This window comes from Centruroides sculpturatus, unplaced genomic scaffold (assembly GCF_000671375.1).
Source record: "Centruroides sculpturatus isolate CEXI.00-Female unplaced genomic scaffold, Cexi_2.0 scaffold100, whole genome shotgun sequence".
NCBI classification, from domain to species: Eukaryota; Metazoa; Arthropoda; class Arachnida; order Scorpiones; family Buthidae; genus Centruroides; species Centruroides sculpturatus.
The window spans coordinates 508,776-532,912 of NW_019384300.1; the positions used below are offsets into that span (position 1 = coordinate 508,776).

The 24,137-nt window shown below is 27.5% G+C and overlaps 1 protein-coding gene across 1 annotated transcript in view; it reads left to right on the forward strand.

Annotated features, from left to right (window-relative positions):
- Positions 1 to 24,137, forward strand: part of LOC111638896 (lysine-specific histone demethylase 1A-like) — a 219,115-nt gene that overhangs the window by 20,511 nt on the left and 174,467 nt on the right. The window contains exons 7-11 of the mRNA XM_023384700.1: positions 631 to 725; positions 797 to 823; positions 4,672 to 4,752; positions 13,315 to 13,457; positions 15,561 to 15,651. Of these exons, the coding sequence (XP_023240468.1) occupies positions 631 to 725; positions 797 to 823; positions 4,672 to 4,752; positions 13,315 to 13,457; positions 15,561 to 15,651 (437 nt within the window). The remainder of the gene's footprint in view (positions 1 to 630; positions 726 to 796; positions 824 to 4,671; positions 4,753 to 13,314; positions 13,458 to 15,560; positions 15,652 to 24,137) is intronic.

Sequence of the window (24,137 nt, forward strand, 5' to 3'; positions counted from 1 at the left end):
TTTTTAACTTGCATCAATAAAGTAACAATAAATCTTATATAAACTGAATATACCTGAAAGAAGTTTTGTTTAATGGGAAATCTGCAGCTGTTTATTTTATGATAATTTTTCTATATGAGGTTTATAATTAGTGACCTATAAAACTTTTTGTGATAGCTTTAGAGTTCTTTTTTCACTCTATATGTACAAAGTTTTGAAATCCATCAATATTTTTTTTATAATTTATAAAAATCTACTTTTTAAACATTTGATGAAGTTACCTGGAAATTGTGATACAAGTCACTGGTTTGCCATCCTTTCACTGGTAACATTTAAACACTCCACTAAAAGTCATTTTCTTGAGAATATATATTTATTTGCATAAACTTGTTAAACAGTAAAAACTTAAGAATTTTCAAGTGTTGCAGGCTCATATAATTTTTTTTAAACGTATATCATTGAATTCTTTTAAAAATAATTTAATCTTTTTGAAGAAGAGCCAGTAAGAACTTGAAAGCAATTGTGTTTTAACTGTTTACTAAAATAAAGCATATTTTCTTATTAAGTTATCTTTATAATACTGTAATTACTTTGCTTGTTAACTAATTTAAAAATAATAATAATAATAATATTTTTCCAATTTAACTCAAGGTGGCAATCCTATAACTGTGCTAAGTAAGCAAATTAACATGGAACTTCATAAAATTCGTCAGAAATGTCCACTTTATGAATCTAACGGCAATACTGTAAGTACCTTTTTGTAATTAAAATTAAAAAATGTATATAAAATATTAATTTTATTTAAAATGTTGTACAGAATTCCTCATTTATATCATATACAAAAGTGAGTGTTTTTACGTTTACTTCTATATAAAATGGTTCAGCTTTATTTCAAAGTTATTTTGAATTTATTATTAAAATATAGCTTATTAATTCTTATTGAATTATTAATAATATAATTTAGTTATGGTTGTTATTAGTATTTATTTTTTCTATTCATTATTTACAAAATGAATTTTCAATTTATATTAGAATATTTATTTAAATTAAAAATAAATATAATCAATTTTAAAATTTAGTTTATTATTACTAAATATTATTNGTTTATTATTACTAAATATTATTTACTTAATATAAGTTAATATAATATATGAATTATTTAAATAAGTAAATAATTAATTTATAATTGAATAAATTTTCTACAGTGAAATTGAATGAAATAATAAAATTTTCTACTAAAACATTAAATTAAACAAAAAAATTCATTTGTTATAAATATTTTATCAATGTTTATATACAAAGGATTGTTTATGATGTATGTGGCAATGCTTGGGTTATCTTACAGAAACATCAAACAGGTTCAAAAACTACATACACTTTTGTTGCTTGGTTCAAAAACTACATACACTTTTGTTGCTTGGTTCCATTGTAGTATAAATGAATTTTGTTGTTATTCTTTTGGTCCTTTCTTACATAAAAAAATTTCTTTTATTATCTTTGTATAAACTTGTTCCATTGTATTTTACAGAAATGTTTGCAAAGGTTAAAAAATTTCACTATTTTACAGAAATGAATAGAACAATCTGTAACAGAAAATGATATATTTCAAGAGACAATAATTATATTTCAAAGTAATATTGAATGCAGATGGAAAATAATAATAATAAGATTTTTAAATACTTTTAAAATATTTACAAGTTATTGGGTTATATATCAGAAGCAATTTTTTAAATCACTGTTTAGGTGACGGAACACTAATCAAATGGTAACAGCATCATAACTGATTTTAGCCAGTTGCATATCATTATTTAGATTATTTGTCCTTAATAATTAAATTGTTTTATTATTTACTTATTTGTATTTCAATTTTTTAGTAAAGTCTTTGTTTAAAAAATGCTGGAGATACTACCTCCTTAGATATAAAATCAAATGATAATACACAATTGTTTAAAAAAGGAAAAACAGAATAAATTTATATTACATTTGTCTTTTACAAAAGAGTTTAAACAAAGTGTTCAGCTTATCCTTAATGCCTCTCACATCTAATATGGCATACCAAAAAGCTCTACATAAGTTACGACATTTGAACTAGTATTGGGAATAAATAAACATGAATTGTTGTTCCAAATTTTTATGTATACTTGATAATTAATATTATAAGGAGAAATAAATCATCAAACTTTTAGAAAAGATTCACTGGCACAAGATTCTGTCAAAATAAATATGATTGTGTAATTTGGATAAAATTAAATATATCTGTGCTATATGTGCATAAATGGTAATAAACTGTATTTAAAGAAAAATGTGAGGCCAAAAACCATACTGAAAGTTAGTAATTAACAATAGACTAGAAATTGGTTGAAAAAAGGAAATCTCATAATATAGTCCCTGATGAAACACTACAACAGTATCCTGTAAAGACACTGAAAAGGTAATTAAAGCTAAAGATGTGGATCTATCAGCTAAAGCTTTAATTATCTTTTTAATGTGATTATTAAAAGCCAATTTCTTTTTGAACATGACACCCAGATCCTTAATTACCTGCATGTATTGAATTGAAATATTGTCAATTTATTTACTATTTCTGAAATGAAAGTTAACTGAACATGGCTTCAAATGTGTTGTAAACAAACAACTGTACAAAAACCTGATACATTATGTTACTAAAGCCAACCACTGATGTATGTCATCAGTGGTTGGCTATATAATGGCTATAATACTAATGTATTATAGCCATTATATAGCCCGATGACGTATGCCAGTGGTTGGCTTTAGTAAATGTGTTGTGATGTTTTCAGTGGCAGATTGATCTATAGAAAGTGTCCTCACAGATTTGTTTGTTCAAATGTATTTTTATGGTCATTTGAAAGAGATTTTTTGGCTTTTGCAAATTTTTGTATAAAATAAGATGAAATGGGCTTGTAGGAAAGTACATAAATGAAAGAAAATTTCTCAAAATAAGTCTGGAGAAAAGCAGATGAAATTTGACAACACCATAAATCTAAACACAAGCATAACTACAGTGTAAAGGCCTCACACAGATATAATACAGCCACAAACAAATGCACAAACAAAATTCTCCTTTCACTTATAACATTAACAGTATTAATTGCTATTTCTTATTGAACATCATTTACTAAACAGTATTATGTGCATTAGAGAACCAATCAACTTATCTAAAAAATTCTCTGCATATTAAATATCTTTATTATTTATAACTTTTGTAAAAAACATTTTAATTTCATTCAATTAAAGATACAATTTAATAATTTCTGGATCTGATAAAATATTCTGTAGTTTATTATTGTAATTAGGGTTTCTCATTTCCCGGTCTTTTGCTTGTCCCGGGATCCCGGGATAAAAGTGAACTGTTTCCCGGGATCCCGGGAAATCCCGGGATAGAATTAATTATTTTTAAGGTATACAAAATATCTTGAAATCAAATGATATAATTATTTTCCATTTTTTAAAGTAATTTTAAAGTTCTGTAACCTCCAAAATCATATTAATAATGCTGTGTAAGGTCTATAGGCCTATAATAAAAATTACCTTTAAATAACGTAGAAATTTTCACAAATAGAAAAAAATTAATTAAAGTTTGCTGGAAACTGCATACAACAACAACAAAAAAAAATTTTTGAATTGAGTTAAAAATTAAAAAAATGAACTTCTAATTTAGAAGGTAATTTTCGTTTTTTAAATAAAATATAATACAAAATATTGCAAACTTTTATAAGATTTTAAAAAGCAAAGATGGTCAATACTCCGATAACTCACTCTAATTCTTATTTTAGTAATGAAAAGTCTTGCCACCGAGAATGCCCTTTCCGATTCAATTGATGTGATTGGAATAGTGTTTAATGCATTTAAGAGAAGACAGATATTATGTGTTTTTTCACCTGTAGCCTGGAAGATTTCGAGTTCGTTTTCGAGATTGTAGTACTTCTTTCGCTCTCTAGTATTCTTGATTTGTCTACCTTGGCTGCTTTAATAGCGGCATCAAGCTTAGAGCTCGATAATTCGGCAATTCATTTGGCTTTAATAATCAGGTTTATGAAGAAAAACTTCATACTTGCAGACTTTGTACTCGTTTGTATCCTTGCCCAATTTGCACAATCTGGCGTCAGGCATTTATTGAAGCTACTGGGCATGGTTAAAACTCAAGACAGCGTAAGCACAATTATTCCAGATATTACAGGTTCCGACAAGTAAAGAATTTTTATAGTCCTGCCACAAATAAGCTATATATTGATTATTGACCATTTGTGACATGCTATAACGAGCAAAAATTTAAAAAAAATAATAGGTAGGTTTAAAATTAATAAATACAAATGTATTCTGGCAGTGAATGAGTTAATTATGCTTTCTATTTGCAAAATTCCTCAACCTTAACACAAAATAAGAAAAAAAGTGAATTTTTAAGAAATTTGCGGGATTTCCCGGGATAAGAAAAATTTCCCGGGATATTTCCTGGGTTAAAAAAACAACCGGGATCCCGGAATCCCGTTTGAGAAACCCTAATTGTAATATTATACTGATCTTCTCTCTTTCTTATTTAAATTAAAGCTTTTGGTTTTAATTTGATTCTTGTTAATGATACTTGTTTTTTTTTGTGTTTGCTAAAGTAAAATTGCATGTTTTATTCTACTATAATTAAAATTTTGAAGTAAAACTGAATTTTCATATTTGTAGGAGTCGTGTCGACACAAGCAAAAATGCGAAATTCACGGAAAAAAATGTACTCGTATCCAAATAGCTCCTGATGTTCCCTATGTATGTAAACAATTCCATTTACAATTAACAGAAAAATATTTAAATGTGTTTTACAATAAACACAATTAAAACCTTATATGAATAACATTTTAGACCCATACTGATCAAAAAATACTATATGAAAGTTTCATTACAAAGTTAACAGAAGATATACACCAATGTGTTTACCAGATGTACAACACACAAATCACAAGTCATTCTAATCAATAGCACTCAGTGCAAGACTGAAGATGAGTTTGTCTTGTTATTACGTCAGTGAATGCAATAAGCAATAGCCAAATTTTTAGTATAATAAATTTTGCAACCACCATTTCAAAACACAAATCTCTTTATTTAACACTTGCAAATATGGAGATCTAATTGTTTTTATAACTCTGAATGTATTGTACTTTTCAGATTTTTGCAATTTGCATTCTGTACAATACTATATGTTGAAAAAGAGTTAAATATACCTGATTATTGACAAACACTGGATTATTTTGAGAATATAAAATTCTTTCAAATTGTAAATTTTGATCGAATATGGACTCTAATTTAGAAATTTCTTGTATTTAATCACAAAAGTATTAATTTTCTTTGATATTCCTTTCTTTTTGATTGTTAATTAAACAATTATTTTTTATTACAAACTTTACAAATTAACATCATTATTATAGATTTTTTATTTATTTTATGTATGTTTGTTATTTCGATTCTGTTCATTTATAAAATAGCCAAATGATCTTGCCGAAATTATCAGACTACATTAATAATTGATTATTAATTAATTCGGTTAGAGGTAGGTGATTAAACTGTGTCTCATATTAATTTTAATAATTATAATAATTTAATTTAGAAATTTCTGAAAGAAAAGAATTGGCCTGGAGCAGGACTTGAACCTACAACTGCATACCGTTTGGACACATTGCCAGTTATGCTACCCAAAGCTCCATCTGATCCCACTTTGAATTGATTCTTTTCTTCCAGAAATTTCTAAATGAAATTAATTTATTATAATTATTAAAATTAATACAAGATTGGCAGCTTAGCTACCTACCTCTAGTTGAATTTATTTAATAATTAACATAGCCTAATAATTTTGGCAAGATTGTTTGGCTTAATCACTTAGAATTGAGTTATGAAGAGAGATTACTCCTTGAAGTTTGCTACATTGACTTGTACTTTTGAAAACAAGTAGTTATTGAATTTCTTGCATACTTTTCTATGCAGAATGACAACAAAAGTTTCTCCTTGGTCAATTATTTTGAAAACTAATAGGTTGATCACTGTGCACCTTTTGCTGATGTATACTATGTTGTACTAAATATTATGCAAATTTTTGTCCCCTCTATCCATTCTATTGGAGAAAGCTATTGTAATGTCATCCCCTAATGAAAGTAGGGCAACATTGTCAATTACAAAGTTATAGTATATGAAAAAATATTAAAAAATTGTAGCTGGAACAGGAAGTTTAGAGAACAACCACTTCTTCAGTTCCAGCAAAAGTTAAGTTTAAGGATGCAACTATGCAGACGCAAGTGAGAATATGTGCCAAGAAGAGGTGATGACATTTTATGCTCTGTTTCTTGCTCTCGTTTATCATGATCACATAGACAAGAGCGAGAAACAGAGCTTGGAAAATTTGCTCGCTTGTGTCTGCATAGTCGTACCCTAATACCATACATTGCAAATGTTTTCAGCCATTTTACACTGGTATTCTTCAGGCATTAGCAAAAATATGAGTAAAAAAGTAAATAGAATAATCAGAACAAACAATATTTTATATGACCTTAAATAGTGGTGTAGCTACATATTCAATGCCTTGGAGCAAATAGAATTGGTGCTCCCCTATTTCCTTGGAAGGGGTCTCGCAAAATTTGTTTTGAACACTTAGTTTGAAAACATATATCTAATTATTTCAATTTTAAATCTTACTGAGATTTATGATATTTCAACAATAAGATATTCAATTTAATAAATACAAATATAATAATAAAACAAAATATAATTATTTAAGTATGGAGTACCTAATAATATTTACTACATAATATATAAACTGTGTTGACAAAATCTATGCAAGTTTAGTTTCATAACAAATACATAATAATACATTAAAAAAAATTCAAAATTGTTTTCTCACTTTTTTGTTTGCAAATCAGTCAATCACTTTCTCCAGATCAAGTTGACAATCTATTGTTTTTTCAATTGATATAGTAGCCAAAAAGCTAAGACGGTGTTGCTACATGTTACTTCTTAAACAAGTTTTGATTACTTTTAGTTTTGAGAAACTTTGTTCTGCTATTGCTGTCGTCACCAGTAAAGTAAAAAAATGAGATATGCTGCAGTAATGTTGGAGAAGCTACTTGAGGTTGTGGTGTGAATTAGAAGTAGTATGGCAATTTCACATATTGAAGTAATTTCTTTTAACTGAGTATAAAAATACATTTTAAATTGAAGCAGTTGAGGTACAAAACTAGGCAAAATGTTGGAGAGATATGCTGATTGCAACAATTCTGATCCTTCCAGAATATTTTTATCAGATGACGTGACAAGATATGCAGGTGTAAGCACTTAAGATGTATACATAAATATCAAACTGATTCAAATCTAATAGTTAATTGATTAATTATTAAATCCATTACTTTATAAAGTATCTCAACTTTGAAATATTGTTCACTATTTTCAATGCACTTTATAATTCATCAAAGAATTTTTTCACATAATGCAATCATTATTTGGGAAAAGGAGGTTCAATATTCCATATAGCTGATAAATCAAGTACATTATTTTTAACAAACTCCCAATTATTCCTTAAGTTCTGGAATTAGGTTAGGTGTGATGAAAGCATCTCAACGGATTTCTCTATATCTTTATGAGCACCTAGCAGCATTTTTGAGTGTATTAATCACTCTAATTTATACTCTAATTAAAATAATTATTGAAAATTGTTCAAAATAATTAATCATGTTTTTAGCTTCACATTGCTTATTATAATTTTTTCCATTTAATGATAACTATGTCAATGTTTTAATTACATCAAAATAACGAGAACGTAGTGTGTCAAGAGCTTTAATATGGGAAAACCATCGTTTTGGACAAACTCTTTTCAATGTTTTTGCTAAGTTGGTTTGATTTGTTTCCATTAACATTGCCCAATGCCTAACAGAACTGAAAAAAATGAAAATTTTTTATAACTGTTCATAAAATTGCCAGACTTCCTGTACATTGGTGACATTGTCAATCACTAAATTCAAATTACAAGAACAGTAGTGAACAAATCTGGCAGCTGGGTTTTTTGTTTAATTCTTGCTTGTAATTCTGAGTAGGCACCACTCATATTCGCAGTTCTGTCATAACCTTGACCATGCAATTTTGATACATCAGTGAAATTTTCAATGAGTTTTAAAACTGTTGTTTCTAATCCTTGTGATGTTTGATCAGTAACCTGAATAAATCCACAAAACGTTTCCTTTATTTGAAATTCAATTGGTTTATTTTCGTATTTTTTTATTAAAACACAATGGAATATGGTACTTATCTGATCAATTTTTGATAGATCTTGCATTGTATCTGTTATTATTGTTATGAAAGCGGCCTCTTCTATTTCACTTTTAATTTGGACATTAATTTCATGTGCAATCAAATTAATTAATTCATTTTGTATATTCAGACTCAAGTAATTGGTACTGTCTTTAGGTTCTTTTAATAGATTTGCTAAATCATCATCATAGCTAGAAAGTAATTTAATTATTTCTAGAAAGTTTCCTTGCGAAATTCCTACATCTTGAATATGTGTAATCCTATGGGCTCAGAAAGGTAAATTATTTGTTATTACAAGGTGTTATAGTTACATCTAATATATGTCGCAACACTTTGCACCAATAATTTACTGCATTGTTAATTTCTTGCTGACTAACAATATCTACTGTTGAACCACTTTTCCATTGATAGTAAACTTCAGAAGAAATTCTATGTTGGTTCGATTCTTTGTGTTTTACAACATTTCTTGTTAAATATGCCCAGTCAGATGTTCCTCTTACAAAAGCTAAATCACAGTTTGACATATCATAAAGCCAATACGGTTGACAGTAACAAATATTTTTTTTGTTGAATAACATAACCATTGTTTTTTAATTTTCATATGTCCATTATATTTATAGTAATACTTCTCATTGAAGCCTCTGTTTTTATTGCGGCCAGCTGAATCTTTTGAGAAAGGCCCCTTTGGTTGATAGGGACTAAGTCTAATAACTTTACGCTTTTGTTCAGTAGTTAGAGCTTCTGTGAAATTTTTTGTCATGAGTCTATTTCTATATCAGTGCATCATGGAAGAACTTCAGTTTTTGTTTGAATTGGTTTAGGTGTAGAAATATTCGTAATATCTGCATCTGTTTTGTTTTTAGAATTATTGTCTTGAGTTTGTGATTTGTTTTTATAAGAACTACAACCGAGTGGATTATTTGAATCGACTGTTTTAAAAAATGTTGATATTTTAGCAACTTTCTTTAAAATGTCCTTTCCTATTTCATGCTTTTCTATTCTTTTTTTTTCTAAACTGATCACCACTAAGTTTTTTTGACATTTTTAATTACCTGTGATAAAAATATATATTCTGTTTATTTTTATTTATTACTTTAAAAAAATTTAAAACCATTTTGTAAATTATCTTTTGTTGTAAAATTAGATTAAATTAAATATTACTCTTTATGTTGCAACCTAATAAATATAATAATTTATAATCAAATCACTTACTTTTAGAATTATACATCAGTGAATCCAAAAACACAGTGTACACAAGTAACTTAGTAAAATAATAGTCATAAAAATTGTACAAAGTCACTTAAATAAAACAAACAATTAAAATAATACTAAAAACAATATGAAGTCACTAAAACAGAATAATAAAGTACAATCCACTGTATACTCAAAAAGATTTCAAAATTGCGTAACACACACATTCAAGAATCAAACTAGAAATTCTTACACTATACAAACTAAACAAAGGAATTATGAAAATCTAAACTCATTATTTAAAGCTTACTTAAAGAAACCTCCAAATATGTGCCTTTATTCTGCACCAATGTTAACATGCGCTCATGGGAATTTCCTACAAAATGTGGGAAATGGGTGTAAGCAAGGGGGGGTTGCAGCCCCTCCTAAATCGAATGACAAAATTAATAGTTAAATTTATAATGTATATTGTTTTAAGCCAAAATTATGATAAGTCAAGTGCATACTAAAATATTTAGGTGCTTATAATTAGTTTTATTTGTCTAAAAAATATCATTTTGTGTATATTTTATAGAAAATCTGGCAAATCAAAAAAATTTTCTTTACAAATGTTCTTACAAGTTTTTATTTTGCCCGTTCTAACTTAGCACCCTCAAGATTCGTGCACCTGGAGCAGTTTGCTCCAACTGCTCCATGGTAGCTACATCTGTGACTGAGAGTATATTGCATAAATACATGCAAAATATTAACATTCATGTTCAGTTCCATGAAAAAGAGTCAGTTCTTTAAATCTATTCTCNAGAAAATCTGGCAAATTGAAAAAATTTTTTTACAAATGTTTTTATAAGTTTTTATTTTGTCCTTTCTAACTTGGTGCCCTCATGATTCATGTGCCTGGAGCAGTTTTCTCCAACTGTTCCATGGTAGCTATGCCTGTTACCTTGAATACATTGGCTCTACATCATGGTCACTATTGGAGAAGGTGAGAGAACAAAGTACTCAATCATAGAAGGTCATGCTGTAAAATTTAAATAGCTGTACATGCCAATTTATACTATAAGAGAAAGATAATGTACACCAGTGTTGTGGCATAAAAAAAATATTTTTATGCCGCAACACTGAGGTGTCAATTATTTTATTTATTATGCAAGTACTTTTGACAGTATATAACTGTCCTCTTCAGGCAGAATCGTTTTATGAATGATTCTGCCTGAAGAGGACAGTTATATACTGTCAAAAGTACTTGCGTAATAAATATTTTTATGTAATGCCAACAGACAATGGTGTACATTATCTTTCTCTAAAAGGTCATTCTGGAACTACATTGGCTAAATGTGTTAGAATTGAACACATGTCAAATTACAAGCGGTACAATTTATACAATGGACTTCTTGTTTAGCAGACTTGAAAACATTAGAGAGACTAGATGTATATAAATTGTCTAGGAAGGGTGTATGTATCAATGCCAAGGATTCAGAGTCCATATTTTGTGTGGATAATTTTATACAGCTTGGTGTAATCATCTACTCCATTATGTATATTTTAACTTTATACTTATAACTTTATAACTTTACATTATATTTTTCTAAGAATGCTTAGCTTAAATAATTACCCTAGAACATTATTGTTTAAGTGGTTAGAATCAAGTAAAAGGAAAAGAAAAAATGTTGCATTAAATAGACAACCGAAAGTTGTTCTATGTATCTAAAAATAGAATATGTTTTTGGTGTTTTTGAAAAATTAAAAAATGAATTTAAAAAATTAGATATTATTTTAGTACCAAACCATACAAGAACCATAGCAAAAGTGATTAAATATGAATATAATGAACATAATGTTTTAGAAAAAGATAATGTAATTTATTCATTAGAGTGCAGTTGTTCATATAAAAAAAGATACATTGGTGAAATTGGAAGAAAATTAAAGACAAGGATTAATTAATTTAAAGAACATATATATATGCTGTTAAAAACAATTTGATACCATCATCAGTGGCACAACGTTGCAATACCGAAGATTGTGAAATCTTAAAAGATAGTATCAAGAGTATCAAGAAAATAATCAGTTTAAAAGAAGACTATAGGAACACCTAGAAATTCTGAAAATACAGGAAGACATTAGAATTAATAACAACGTGGGACTGAAGCTACATGAGGGGTGGATTGACATCATTTTCACAAAACCTTGAAACAGATGCCGAACAGATGTGGGAATATAGTCACATCTCATTGTAAAATGAATTATAAAATGAATTGTAACAAGGCAGTTGTCTTCACACAGCCTTATAGATCAAATGTATCTGTTTTTGTTTAATGCCTGGAAACCAATCATTTTAATAATAGTAAGTTCATTGTTTGTTTTCCCCTTTTGGCTTTTAATATATGTAACAATATTTATTATTAATAGTAGAACCGCCTACTAGAATTTGGAAAATGTTGGAGAAAATAAGACATTTACTGGTCCCAAATAATATGCTATATCACATTGTCATTGTATTAAAATATTATGCTTGATAGTTTTAGTTTTTTTACTATATGGGTTACATTAAAAATTGTGAATACAGTGCACTGTATATGTTAGATACTCCTTTGTATTTGTTAACTAGTGGTGTTATAATTGTTATGTTGTTGCCATGTGTTTGTAAGCTGATGAGGGGTCCTTGTACCCAAAATGCATCCTTACCTAAATTTGAAATGTGATTATTAAAGACTAACTTTTTTGTAATGGTTCTGGTCCTTCTTTCTGTTAGCCTTGGTGTGATAAGCCCTCCAAAGTGTTAAATCATATTTATTAGGTTATCTAACTCTATCTAATTTATTTGGGAACTGTTGTGCACACAACTTTGTAGCTGTATGAGCACTGCAATGACATTTTCTACACATAAATACTATGTTACCATATTCTTCATTTGTAAAATGAACCATTACACTAGTTCACAGTAGTGCCATAGAAGAAAGTACAGAACATGAACATAACTGGCAGTTGATTTTATATATACTTGCTTTGGTGCAAGCTTGCAGTTATGATTTGCATGAAATCTTACAATACAAAATAACACGTTGAGGTCAAGTACATTTTAGGTCTTACTTAAGTCTAACTATTATATGAATTGTAGTAATAAAGATTACATACACTGTGTGGGAAAATGTAGTTTTTAGTTGTTTTTGATATTTTTTTTTATTAATTCGGATCATTTACATATAGATATTACTGCTAATCTAAACCTAACTGCACATTCATCTGCTTCCACATTGCATTCATGTTTATACAGTGATGCACTGTTACCTCTTGCAGTATAATGAAGCATTTGCTTTCACATTTGACAGCCTGTTCTGAGATTCCATTTGATATTTCAGGATGCACTAAAAGTTAATAATACATATTTTTTCATACGCTACAACTTTGTAATTGACAATGTTATCCTATTTTTATTAGAGGCTGAGATTACAACAGCTCTCTCTGATAGATGTGCTGAAGGAAACAGAAATTCACATCCTAATTTAGCACATTTGTATGCAGTGGCAAAAAGGTCTACAATGATTGCCCTATTGGTTTCTGAAATTGGTCAGGGAGAATCTTTTGCTATCATTCTGTATATCAATAAACACTTACAACAGCCCTCTTACATAAAAATACCTTATTGATTCCTATTAATAATTGTTTGGCAGTAGTCGAAATAATAATTTCTTTTGGACTTATTCATTTAAATGAAAGAAAGTTGAACTAATGCATTATGCTTAAATATCAATAATAGATATATTAAGTGAATATGTAATGAGAATAATGTTGTTACTGTTGAAAATTATATTTAATTCTCATTGCTTGTTTCAAATTAAATAAATAAAATTTTAGGTTCCAAAAGATAAGGATGAAATGGTGGAACGTGAATTTAATAGATTATTGGAAGCAACCTCTTATCTTTCTCACCAATTGGATTTCAATTATGTACAAGGAAAACCTGTGTCTTTGGGTCAAGCTCTAGAATGGGTCATAAAGTAAGTTAATGTACTTAGAATATATTAAAAAATGAAATCGGTTTTATAGCATAAATCAATTATAATGCATAAATTAGTAGGATATAATTTATATTAATGATTTTCAATATTCATACAAATAATAACATAAACAAAGAATCCCATAAACTTTACTAATCAAACAAACAGCTAGATTCTTATATGACTTCATTAAGGCTAATTAATTAGTCTTAATGTACCCTGATAAGAATCTGCTGTTCAGTTTGATTCATACAAATAAATTTTATAACAAAGTTATTGCGTAAATGTTATTGCATAAAGTTCAGAATAGTGTACATAAGATTTATTTTAAATTTTTCAAAGAAAGAAGTTATTTTTATTGTGATTATTTTTCAAAAAAATAACATTTCAGCCACTTCCAGAGGCCTGCATCAAGTATCGATTGTTACAGAGCATTAGTGGAGATTCTAAATTTAGAATAATCAATGATGCATGTCCCTGAAGAGGCTGAAAACATTCTGATTTTAATCATTTCCAATGTGTATTATATGCTGGAAGACTGTATGTATGATGCTTAGTTTAAAAAATTTTTTAAATTAATTAAAAGTTAATTTTAGGTAACTCGCTTCCCTCAATTTTTCAGAAAACCATTCTTAAAAATGAATTATGTATTATGCTATATTTTTTAACTTTAATTTTATACACTAAAAGCTAACAATAAGATACATAATTTAGAAATTCTTAACTTTGTTAACAAATGCTATGAATTTTTTTATCTTCAAAATATTTATTTTGAATACATTATGCCACGTGTATCAAATTGAAGTAAGTAGAATGCTGCTTTTGATTATACTACTGCACTTTGGGGCTGAAAATTCATATGATATATAAGTGGTTGATCTACTAGAATGCTCTAGTCTAGAATTTTCTTCCAACTCGATGCTTGGCTTGCCACTGGTCGTATTAACTGCAAATTAGGTCAAATAACACAGGTGTTTGGTACTTCTGTATTAGGTAGCTGTGACTTATGATAATCATACATCTTGTAAAATCAATACAAAAGAAATCCAATTAAAACATATTAAACACAACAAAAAAAACTTATGCAATAAAAAAAAATAAAAAAAAAGATAAACATCAAAGGATACAGTTTAAAACATATGAAATAAACATCTATTTTTTGTGTTGTACTTTATTACATTACATTTATGCTAGGTACCACATTAAATTAAAATTATAAAATAAACGTTCTTCAATTTGTAAAATATTAAAAACAGTGCAATTGATAGCAATTGGAAATTTGATTGACATGTAGCATGCGACCACTTACAACTGGCTATCAGCCCATACACTATACATTACAAACTTTCATCTTAATATCTTAGTCTATAGATCAAATTTCAAAATTCCAGCTTTGTCATGGCATTGGTCTCGCTGAGTTGTACATGTTTGCAAAAAATCTTGTTTAGTGATCGTGCAGTTACTTTAAACTTCTGACACAGACACAGACAAAACACTTTCTGACTTATGCAAAGCTCCGCTTATGCTCTGTTTAATTAAATTTTTTATTAGTCTCATTAATGTTTTCTTTATAAAAACTGAAATGAAAGTAATATAACCAAGTAGATCTGCACTAAAATTCCAGTTAATCTGGTTAATATAAATTTTGACTAAGGGAATAAAAGATAAATAATGATAGATTTTTTTTAGTTATATTTATTATATATTTTGCAATAATTTGATAAAGTTTTATTATTTTACAAGTCTTTATTTATATAGGTTTTGAATAACTTTGGAATATATTCTGTTTAAGAAAATATCCAAATAAATTATTTAAACATTTATTTACTTTATATTGTTATTAAATTTATTTATATTTATAAATTTCAAATATAAATATGTTGAATTTTATCAATAATATCAGAAAAAAGAAATATAAAATTCAATTAAGGAACTAGAAACTACATAAAATATTAATAGGATAAACCTTAAAATACAACTTTTCAATATTGAAAAATAAAATTTTTATAATTTTATTTTTCAATTTAATACATTTTACAAACTTTATACATTATAGTAAGTGATACTGTGACAAATTAATGGACTTTTTCTCTTTTTATACAGATTACAAGAAAAGCATGTGAAAGAAAAACAAATTCAACATTGGAAAGCAATTTTAGAATTACAAGAGAAATTAAAAACAAATCAAAATAAGGTTTGACTCTTACTTTTTATTTTTATTATTAAAATTTGTGAAAGATAAGTTTTCTACACTTTTCTACTTGATTGAATTGTAAATATTTTATTAAGCAGAGATTGAAAAGGAAGTTATTTTAAGATTTATAATCAATTTATATATCAGATATTGAATTTTAAAGCAGTTTCAATACAAATTCATTTTCACTACATGTTTTGAATTATTCATATTATTCTCTTTATTTATAAAGAATAAAATTCTTTACTGCAAAGAAAATTGTTTTAAAATATAATATTAACTGATAGTTACCATCAAATTGTTTCATACTATTGATACATAAAATATATTTTTATTAATGTAAATCTGTTATTTTTAAACTTATATTTAAACAATTAATATTTAAAAGTTTTTACGTTAAAGAAAAACAATTTAATGGATGAAAGAGGCTTAATAATTAAAAATGAGTTTATTTTAAAAGTGAATAATATAGATATGAGTTTCTGATTTTAAAATTAAATGATATACATTTCAGAATGATGATTTCTTATTCAGATTTTTTATAAACTTTTTGAAAGTACAAGCAAATAAGAAAATTTTACTTTATTGGAATAAATTTAATTTATTAAAATGTAAAAATTTAAGCAGTTATTTGAAGCAGTTAATCTCACAAGGTCCAAGAATGTTTTAGTTTTAAGCATTTAAATTCACTCCAATAAAGCATAGTTTTTTATCTATTCATATTTTTATTCATTCTTGTCATATTACATTTTATATATATGTTTTTGATGAGAATATATTCTGTTTTCGTATTTATATATTTTAAGTTCATTTTAAGTGAAAGAACTTTGATTATTAAATTTTTTTTTCATTTCTAACATCAATGCTATTTTTGATACATCTCATTTAAAGTGTTTAAAGCATAAATATTTTCATTTATATAGAAAGAATCAAACATTTCTTAAAAAACTGATAAATTTTTGATATCTAATTTATTCTCTGAATTAAAGTATTAGTAATTTCTTTATATGGTCTGTTTTGAATGTTTGTATATATAAAATTTTAGAAACATTTTTCTGTATATGCATATAACGTTTGAAAAATATCACTGTATTGCTGTTTTTTTCATTTAATATTAGGAATTTTAATAATTTCAGTTTTGTATAAATTAAAATTTGTTCACATAATAAATACTTAATTTATAAACAAATGATTACTTGTGTATACAAGATGACTGTAATTTAAGAACTCTTGTTCAGTGCTGTTTGGAGAGAGATTTAGCAGTCCAAATGCAGAAATGATGTTTATCATAAGCTGCATGTAAATTGTGGACTTACAGGTAGCTCTCTAAAAACTATGGAATGATCTTTTATGCTCTAAAATAAGTGTACTAATGCAACAAGAAGTATAGTTGTTAATTAACAGTTTTACCACATAGAAGTGCTACCGTGCCAACTCTGTGGACAAAATACAATCAGTACATTAATGGTCCTTGATGTAAATTTTTAAAATACAAACTTCTAATGGAAAGTGCAGCTACAATATCATTGCCATTTTTTTCATAAAACAGCTTTATGCGAAATGCATGTTCCAGAAAATTGATGACCATTATAGCTGATGATAATGACATTCAACAGTTGTAGCCATTTTTATTTTCAAATTTGGCTGCAGCATATGTGCTTATGCAAAAGGAAACCATTTTTGTTACTTGCACACCAAATAACTTTTTTACAGAAATGTCTTCTGCATGTCCTGAAATCTCACCACACCAGATTCAGCTAAATTTCTCTCTGGACAGCATTGAATAGGAGTACTTTAATTATGATCATGTGGTTATTGGTGTTTATATTTACAATTATGGTGTTTATATTTACAATTAAAATTGTAAATATGAACAGAATATGAAGTAAAAAGCTATATTCTAGAACAGTGATCTTTAAACATTTTAACATATATAGAACATTCATTCTTGAATATTATTTTTTAAACTTCAAACCAATAAAATTTAAAAAAAAAGAAAAAGAATGTACAAGAAAATCTGTTATAGATGGTACTAAATTATTTAATAAATTATTAAAATTATAATTATTAATTTTGATAATAGATGGTGCATAACATCTACCTCTAGTACCGAATTACTTAGTATCTAATCGTTAATAATAGTGGATTTATAGCCCAATTGTTAAGATGATTGTTTGGTTTAGGATCTATATATCAGGCTATGGGGTGTTTAGTATAGTTAATTAGCTGTTCAATATTCTAAAATAACTGTTATCTTTCTTAGAATAGAATTGATGATGATGAGTTTAGTCTTCTCTAACTTTGCCAAAAATTTCTATTCTATAACTCAGCTAATGAGTGATATATTTATAAGTTAGAATTGTTTTTTATTCTCTGGATTTATCTGTTCTGGACTGATGTCATTTTCTTTTTACAATTCATTCCTGAATAAAAGATAGATTGGATAATGTTCTTGTGGGCATCTTTTAACATGCTTTTGTTTTTTTTTGTTTGTTTTATTTATTAAAGTTTCTATAAATTTAATTTACATAACTGTATATAAGTTGTTTTTTTTTTATTTTTAATTTGCTTGTTAAAAAGTTCTGTACTGGAAACATTAAGGCTGATTAAGTGTAGTTTTCTGATAAGCTTCCTGTCTGAAATTCAATTTCTAAACAAAATATAATAAAATATTCAAAATAATGTTATAAATATTAATATTTAATTGCTTTTAGTAAAAAATATATTAAATACGATATGATACATGGTAAATTTTTAAATTTACTCTTTATAGTATTTTAAAAATTATTTTAAAGTATTATAAAGAAAATGATTCATCTCACTTTTTCATTTGCAATATGAAAAAAGTAGCTTTCTTTTTCCATATTGCATATTTCTGTACTTTAATCATACACTGTTACAAAAAGATCAATGCATTTTAAAGCTGGCATACAGTATATTATGGAATTTAAAAATGTATTTTGAATGCTAAACCTGAAGCAGATTTACGAAATAAATCAAAAATGTTTGTTTGTTTGTATTGAAATGTTTGCTGGAAAAGTGTGAAAGGTATTGATTTGTTTGTTCCAGCTTTGTTGTATTTTATTGATAGTGAAATAATAAAAAGTTTATTATAACATTGCGGCACAAGGGTACATCATTAAAGAATAGTTTTGTCATGAATGTTACAAATCAGAAAATGATAAATAAAGCTTGGCATTTAATGAAACTTTAATGCTTTATATCTTAAATGTATCTCAGCTGGAACTGAGTTCATTAAAGAAAACACTATACCTTTCATAACTTTTCCAGCACAGTTAATTATCCTTTTGACTAATGTTTCTAGTTTTTTTGTAAGTATTTCTCAGGTCTGGTAGGAATTTGTCTTTTAACTGTTGTAATTTGGAACCACACCTGCAGCCATTCCAAATTAGAATAGTCAAAAGGTGGCTTCCTCAACATATCGAGGAAGACCTATAAAAGAAGCCAAAAACTTTAGTCAAAAGGATAGTTGTGCTGAAAGGTATAGTGTTTTGTTTAATGATTGTTTTAAATTTACTGATATGTACTGTACATTTGTGATTAAACTGTTCTTCAGTGATGTATCCATGTTCTGAGATATTTTAATAAATTTTACTTTTATACTACAATTCCAAGTGCATAATTTGATTGCTATTGCAAGCTGGCTTTAAAGTGTACTGATNGTGTCACATAGAATCGCAAAATGTAAAAAGTCTCATACCATCACAGAAAAACTCATTCCATTAGCTGCTGTAGATATGGTGAACATTATGCTTGGTGAGTCTGCTGGAAAGCACCTTTCAAAAGTGCCTTTGTCCAACAACACCGTCAGTTGCAGAATACAGCACATAGCACAGGACCTCTGATGTTCAAGAGGTTAAATTGAATTAATTAATTGAAAAAATATAAGAGAAGGAATTTGCGTTGCAGCTAGGTGAGGACACAGATAATAATAATGCTGCTCTCTTGATTTACTATGTACAGTTTATAGATAGTAATAACATTGTGGAGGACTTTCTCTTTTGTAAAAGTGTCACTGCTGGTGCTAAGGCTCAAGACTTACTTGAAATCCTTGATATTTTTATATCTGAAAATAATTTGGAGTGGACCAAATGCATTGGTTTACTCCAAATTATGGACATAGAATGAGCACCATCTGTACTGATGGTGCTCATTCTATGTCCAGGTGTTATGGAGAATTGCAAGCACTTTTTCGAAGCAAAGACCGTGATGCATTATGGACCCATTGCATTATTAACAGAGAAGAACTCACATTAAAATATCTGAGTTCTATATTGAACCAGGCCTTAGAATATGTAGTAAATGTAGTAAACATTATAAAAACTTGGTCTTTGAAGGCAAGATTTTTCAAAAAACTATTTGAGGATATGGGATCCGAGCACACGTCTTTGTTGTACTACAGCACTTTGAGAAAGTACAAAACATTACCATGAGAGAGCCATTGCTCTCTCGAGGTAATGTTTTGTCAAGTACATTTGAACTGCAACAGGAAATTTATATTTTTTTAAAGAGGAAGATCACAAGTATGACGAAAATTTTGTGAATGAAGATTTTTTGATAAAACTACCATACTTATGTGATATTTTTGAAAAGCTGAATGCTCTGAATCTCTGCCTGCAGAGAAGCAACATGTACCTTTTAAAGTCGATTTAGAAAATTTCAGCTTTTATAAAAAAAATTAAAATATGGAAAAGAAAAATAAATGAAGATGGAGGAAAAGATTGTTGCAACAGTTTTTGGGCTCCAATGGAGTTGATTTCTCCCGAGATATGAAATCTATTTTTGAAGAACATTTATCACACCTTATCACCTGATTTGAGAAATATTTTCAAAATGATAATATCGATAAATTTTCATGGATTCAAGATCCATTTAATACCAGTGTTCCATCTGAATTTACTGTTGCAGAAGAATAGAATCTTACTGAGTTATCTTGCAACAATATATTGAAAACGAAATTTAGCAGCATGGAATTTACTGAATTTTGGATATCAGTAAAAGATGAATGTCCCTTCTGAGTGTATTGCTCAGAGAATCTTAATTCCATTTGCAACTTTTTATTTGTGCGAAACTGACTTTAGTGCTGTGATAAAAACTAAGCATTCACGAAAATCAACATGAAGAAGGAAATGAGGATGGCCGTGTATAGTTTCATTCCAAGATTTGAGAAAATGTGCAGTGATCAACAGGCTCATCCGTCCTACTAATTATAATTAATTAAATTTGTTTAATTACATTCTTTGTTATCTTAAATATGTATTTTATTTATTTTTTTATTTAAGATCTTAACTCTTTTATTTAAAAAAATATTGACTATTTTGCTATTTCACAAATTGTACTTGTTAGAATTTGACATAGGGTGCTTTAGGAAATTCTGGATTTAGCAAGGGTACCGAGAAACAAAAAAGTTTGGGAACCACTGATGTATAGAATAGGTCACAAAGTCTAAGCATGCTAGTTAGAAGTTATCTGTATGACCTCATTATTATCTTCTCCTTTTGAAGTGTATATTTAACATATTTTTCCATCTTTAAAAATCATACTGTAAGCTGGCTGGATAGCTGTAGCAGTAAAAGCACCATCCTCTATTATTTTGGAGGATTTGTTATCAAGTTTGGGTAGAGAACCCCAGGAATTTTGTATGGGTAGTCTGTTCTGGATACATTGGGCCCTATCCCCTACCACCTGGTTGTCCTTATTACGGGCCTGGCTAAACCCACGTGAAGCCTGGAGAAGGAAAGATTCTTTTAGTGTCCATGGAGCAGAAAGAGTCAAAAAATGAAAACAAAAATATTATACTATTTTAAATTAAATGTGTCATTCAAGAAATTGAAATTAATTATTACTAATAAATTTTTACTAATGTATATATAATTAGAACAAATATAGTAATTCAAACACAAATCATTTATTAATTCAAACACAAATCATTTATTGTATTTATTCAGACACTTAGCAAATCTCATCATTAAATTTTATTCAGTTGATACTGTTTCAACTGAATAAAATTTAATGATGAGATTTGCCAAGTGTCTGAATAAATACAATAAATGATTTGTGTTCGAATTACTAAANAAAGAGGAAGATCACAAGTATGACGAAAATTTTGTGAATGAAGATTTTTTGATAAAACTACCATACTTATGTGATATTTTTGAAAAGCTGAATGCTCTGAATCTCTGCCTGCAGAGAAGCAACATGTACCTTTTAAAGTCGATTTAGAAAATTTCAGCTTTTATAAAAAAAATTAAAATATGGAAAAGAAAAATAAATGAAGATGGAGGAAAAGATTTTTGCAACAGTTTTTGGGCTCCAATGGAGTTGATTTCTCCCGAGATATGAAATCTATTTTTGAAGAACATTTATCACACCTTATCACCTGATTTGAGAAATATTTTCAAAATGATAATATCGATAAATTTTCATGGATTCAAGATCCATTTAATACCAGTGTTCCATCTGAATTTACTGTTGCAGAAGAATAGAATCTTACTGAGTTATCTTGCAACAATATATTGAAAACGAAATTTAGCAGCATGGAATTTACTGAATTTTGGATATCAGTAAAAGATGAATGTCCCTTCTGAGCGTATTGCTCAGAGAATCTTAATTCCATTTGCAACTTTTTATTTGTGCGAAACTGACTTTAGTGCTGTGATAAAAACTAAGCATTCACGAAAATCAACATGAAGAAGGAAATGAGGATGGCTGTGTATAGTTTCATTCCAAGATTTGAGAAAATGTGCAGTGATCAACAGACTCATCCGTCCTACTAATTATAATTAATTAAATTTGTTTAATTACATTCTTTGTTATCTTAAATATGTATTTTATTTATTTTTTTATTTAAGGTCTTAACTCTTTTATTTAAAAAAATATTGACTATTTTGCTATTTCACAAATTGTACTTGTTAGAATTTGACATAGGGTGCTTTAGGAAATTCTGGATTTAGCAAGGGTACCGAGAAACAAAAAAGTTTGGGAACCACTGATGTATAGAATAGGTCACAAAGTCTAAGCATGCTAGTTAGAAGTTATCTGTATGACCTCATTATTATCTTCTCCTTTTGAAGTGTATATTTAACATATTTTTCCATCTTTAAAAATCATACTGTAAGCTGGCTGGATAGCTGTAGCAGTAAAAGCACCATCCTCTATTATTTTGGAGGATTTGTTATCAAGTTTGGGTAGAGAACCCCAGGAATTTTGTATGGGTAGTCTGTTCTGGATACATTGGGCCCTATCCCCTACCACCTGGTTGTCCTTATTACGGGCCTGGCTAAACCCACGTGAAGCCTGGAGAAGGAAAGATTCTTTTAGTGTCCATGGAGCAGAAAGAGTCAAAAAATGAAAACAAAAATATTATACTATTTTAAATTAAATGTGTCATTCAAGAAATTGAAATTAATTATTACTAATAAATTTTTACTAATGTATATATAATTAGAACAAATATAGTAATTCAAACACAAATCATTTATTAATTCAAACACAAATCATTTATTGTATTTATTCAGACACTTGGCAAATCTCATCATTAAATTTTATTCAGTTGATACTGTTTCAACTGAATAAAATTTAATGATGAGATTTGCCAAGTGTCTGAATAAATACAATAAATGATTTGTGTTCGAATTACTAAAAATTACTGGCACAGTTTCAAAAATATTAGAATAGAACAAATGTCTTCAGGTCTCTGAAACATATTTAATTAAAAATGAACATTTTTGGATGATAAGTAAAACTGTTATCATCCAGTCTCAGGTTACATAGTTTCTAGGAATATTAAATTAAAATATCAAATACATACATTGATATTTAGGAGAATTTCCTACATTAGAATTAAAATAGTAGTAAAAGTCTTATTCTTGAAATTTCCGTTGATTACTGATGGATCAATTACATTAATTTCTTGGGTTTATATCATCCATTTATATTATAAAAATTATTAATGAAAAATTTGGGCATTTAACATTTATATTGCCATGGTATTATCTATTTGCCATAATTGTAAATTTACTAATGGCATTTAAATGTTTTTATTATTATTTTATCCAATTTTATTGTTATTTCATACTAATTTATTTCTATGTTCATATTGTTCTTATCCTATGTTGGTTTAAATTTAACTTAGAAAAATTTTAATTCCTTTTTGAATATTTAAGATTTTATTTGAAAATGCATATTCCGTTTTCAAATGGTTAATTTTTTTTTTTAATTTTAATGTTCCAAAGTTATGTTCTTTGCCTGAAGATGACATTGATAAAAATGTCGAAAGTGCTTATGTTGATAATAAAAACTGTTTAATGCCGATAGACAGTAGTTATTTTTTGTTTTAATGGATCCATTTGTATTTATTATTTATTTTATAAAATTGTTAAAATTCAAAAATTTTTTACTGTTCTATTTCATTTTTATTGAATTCTGTTATACTTAACTGTGTACATTTAATACTTTAATTGCTC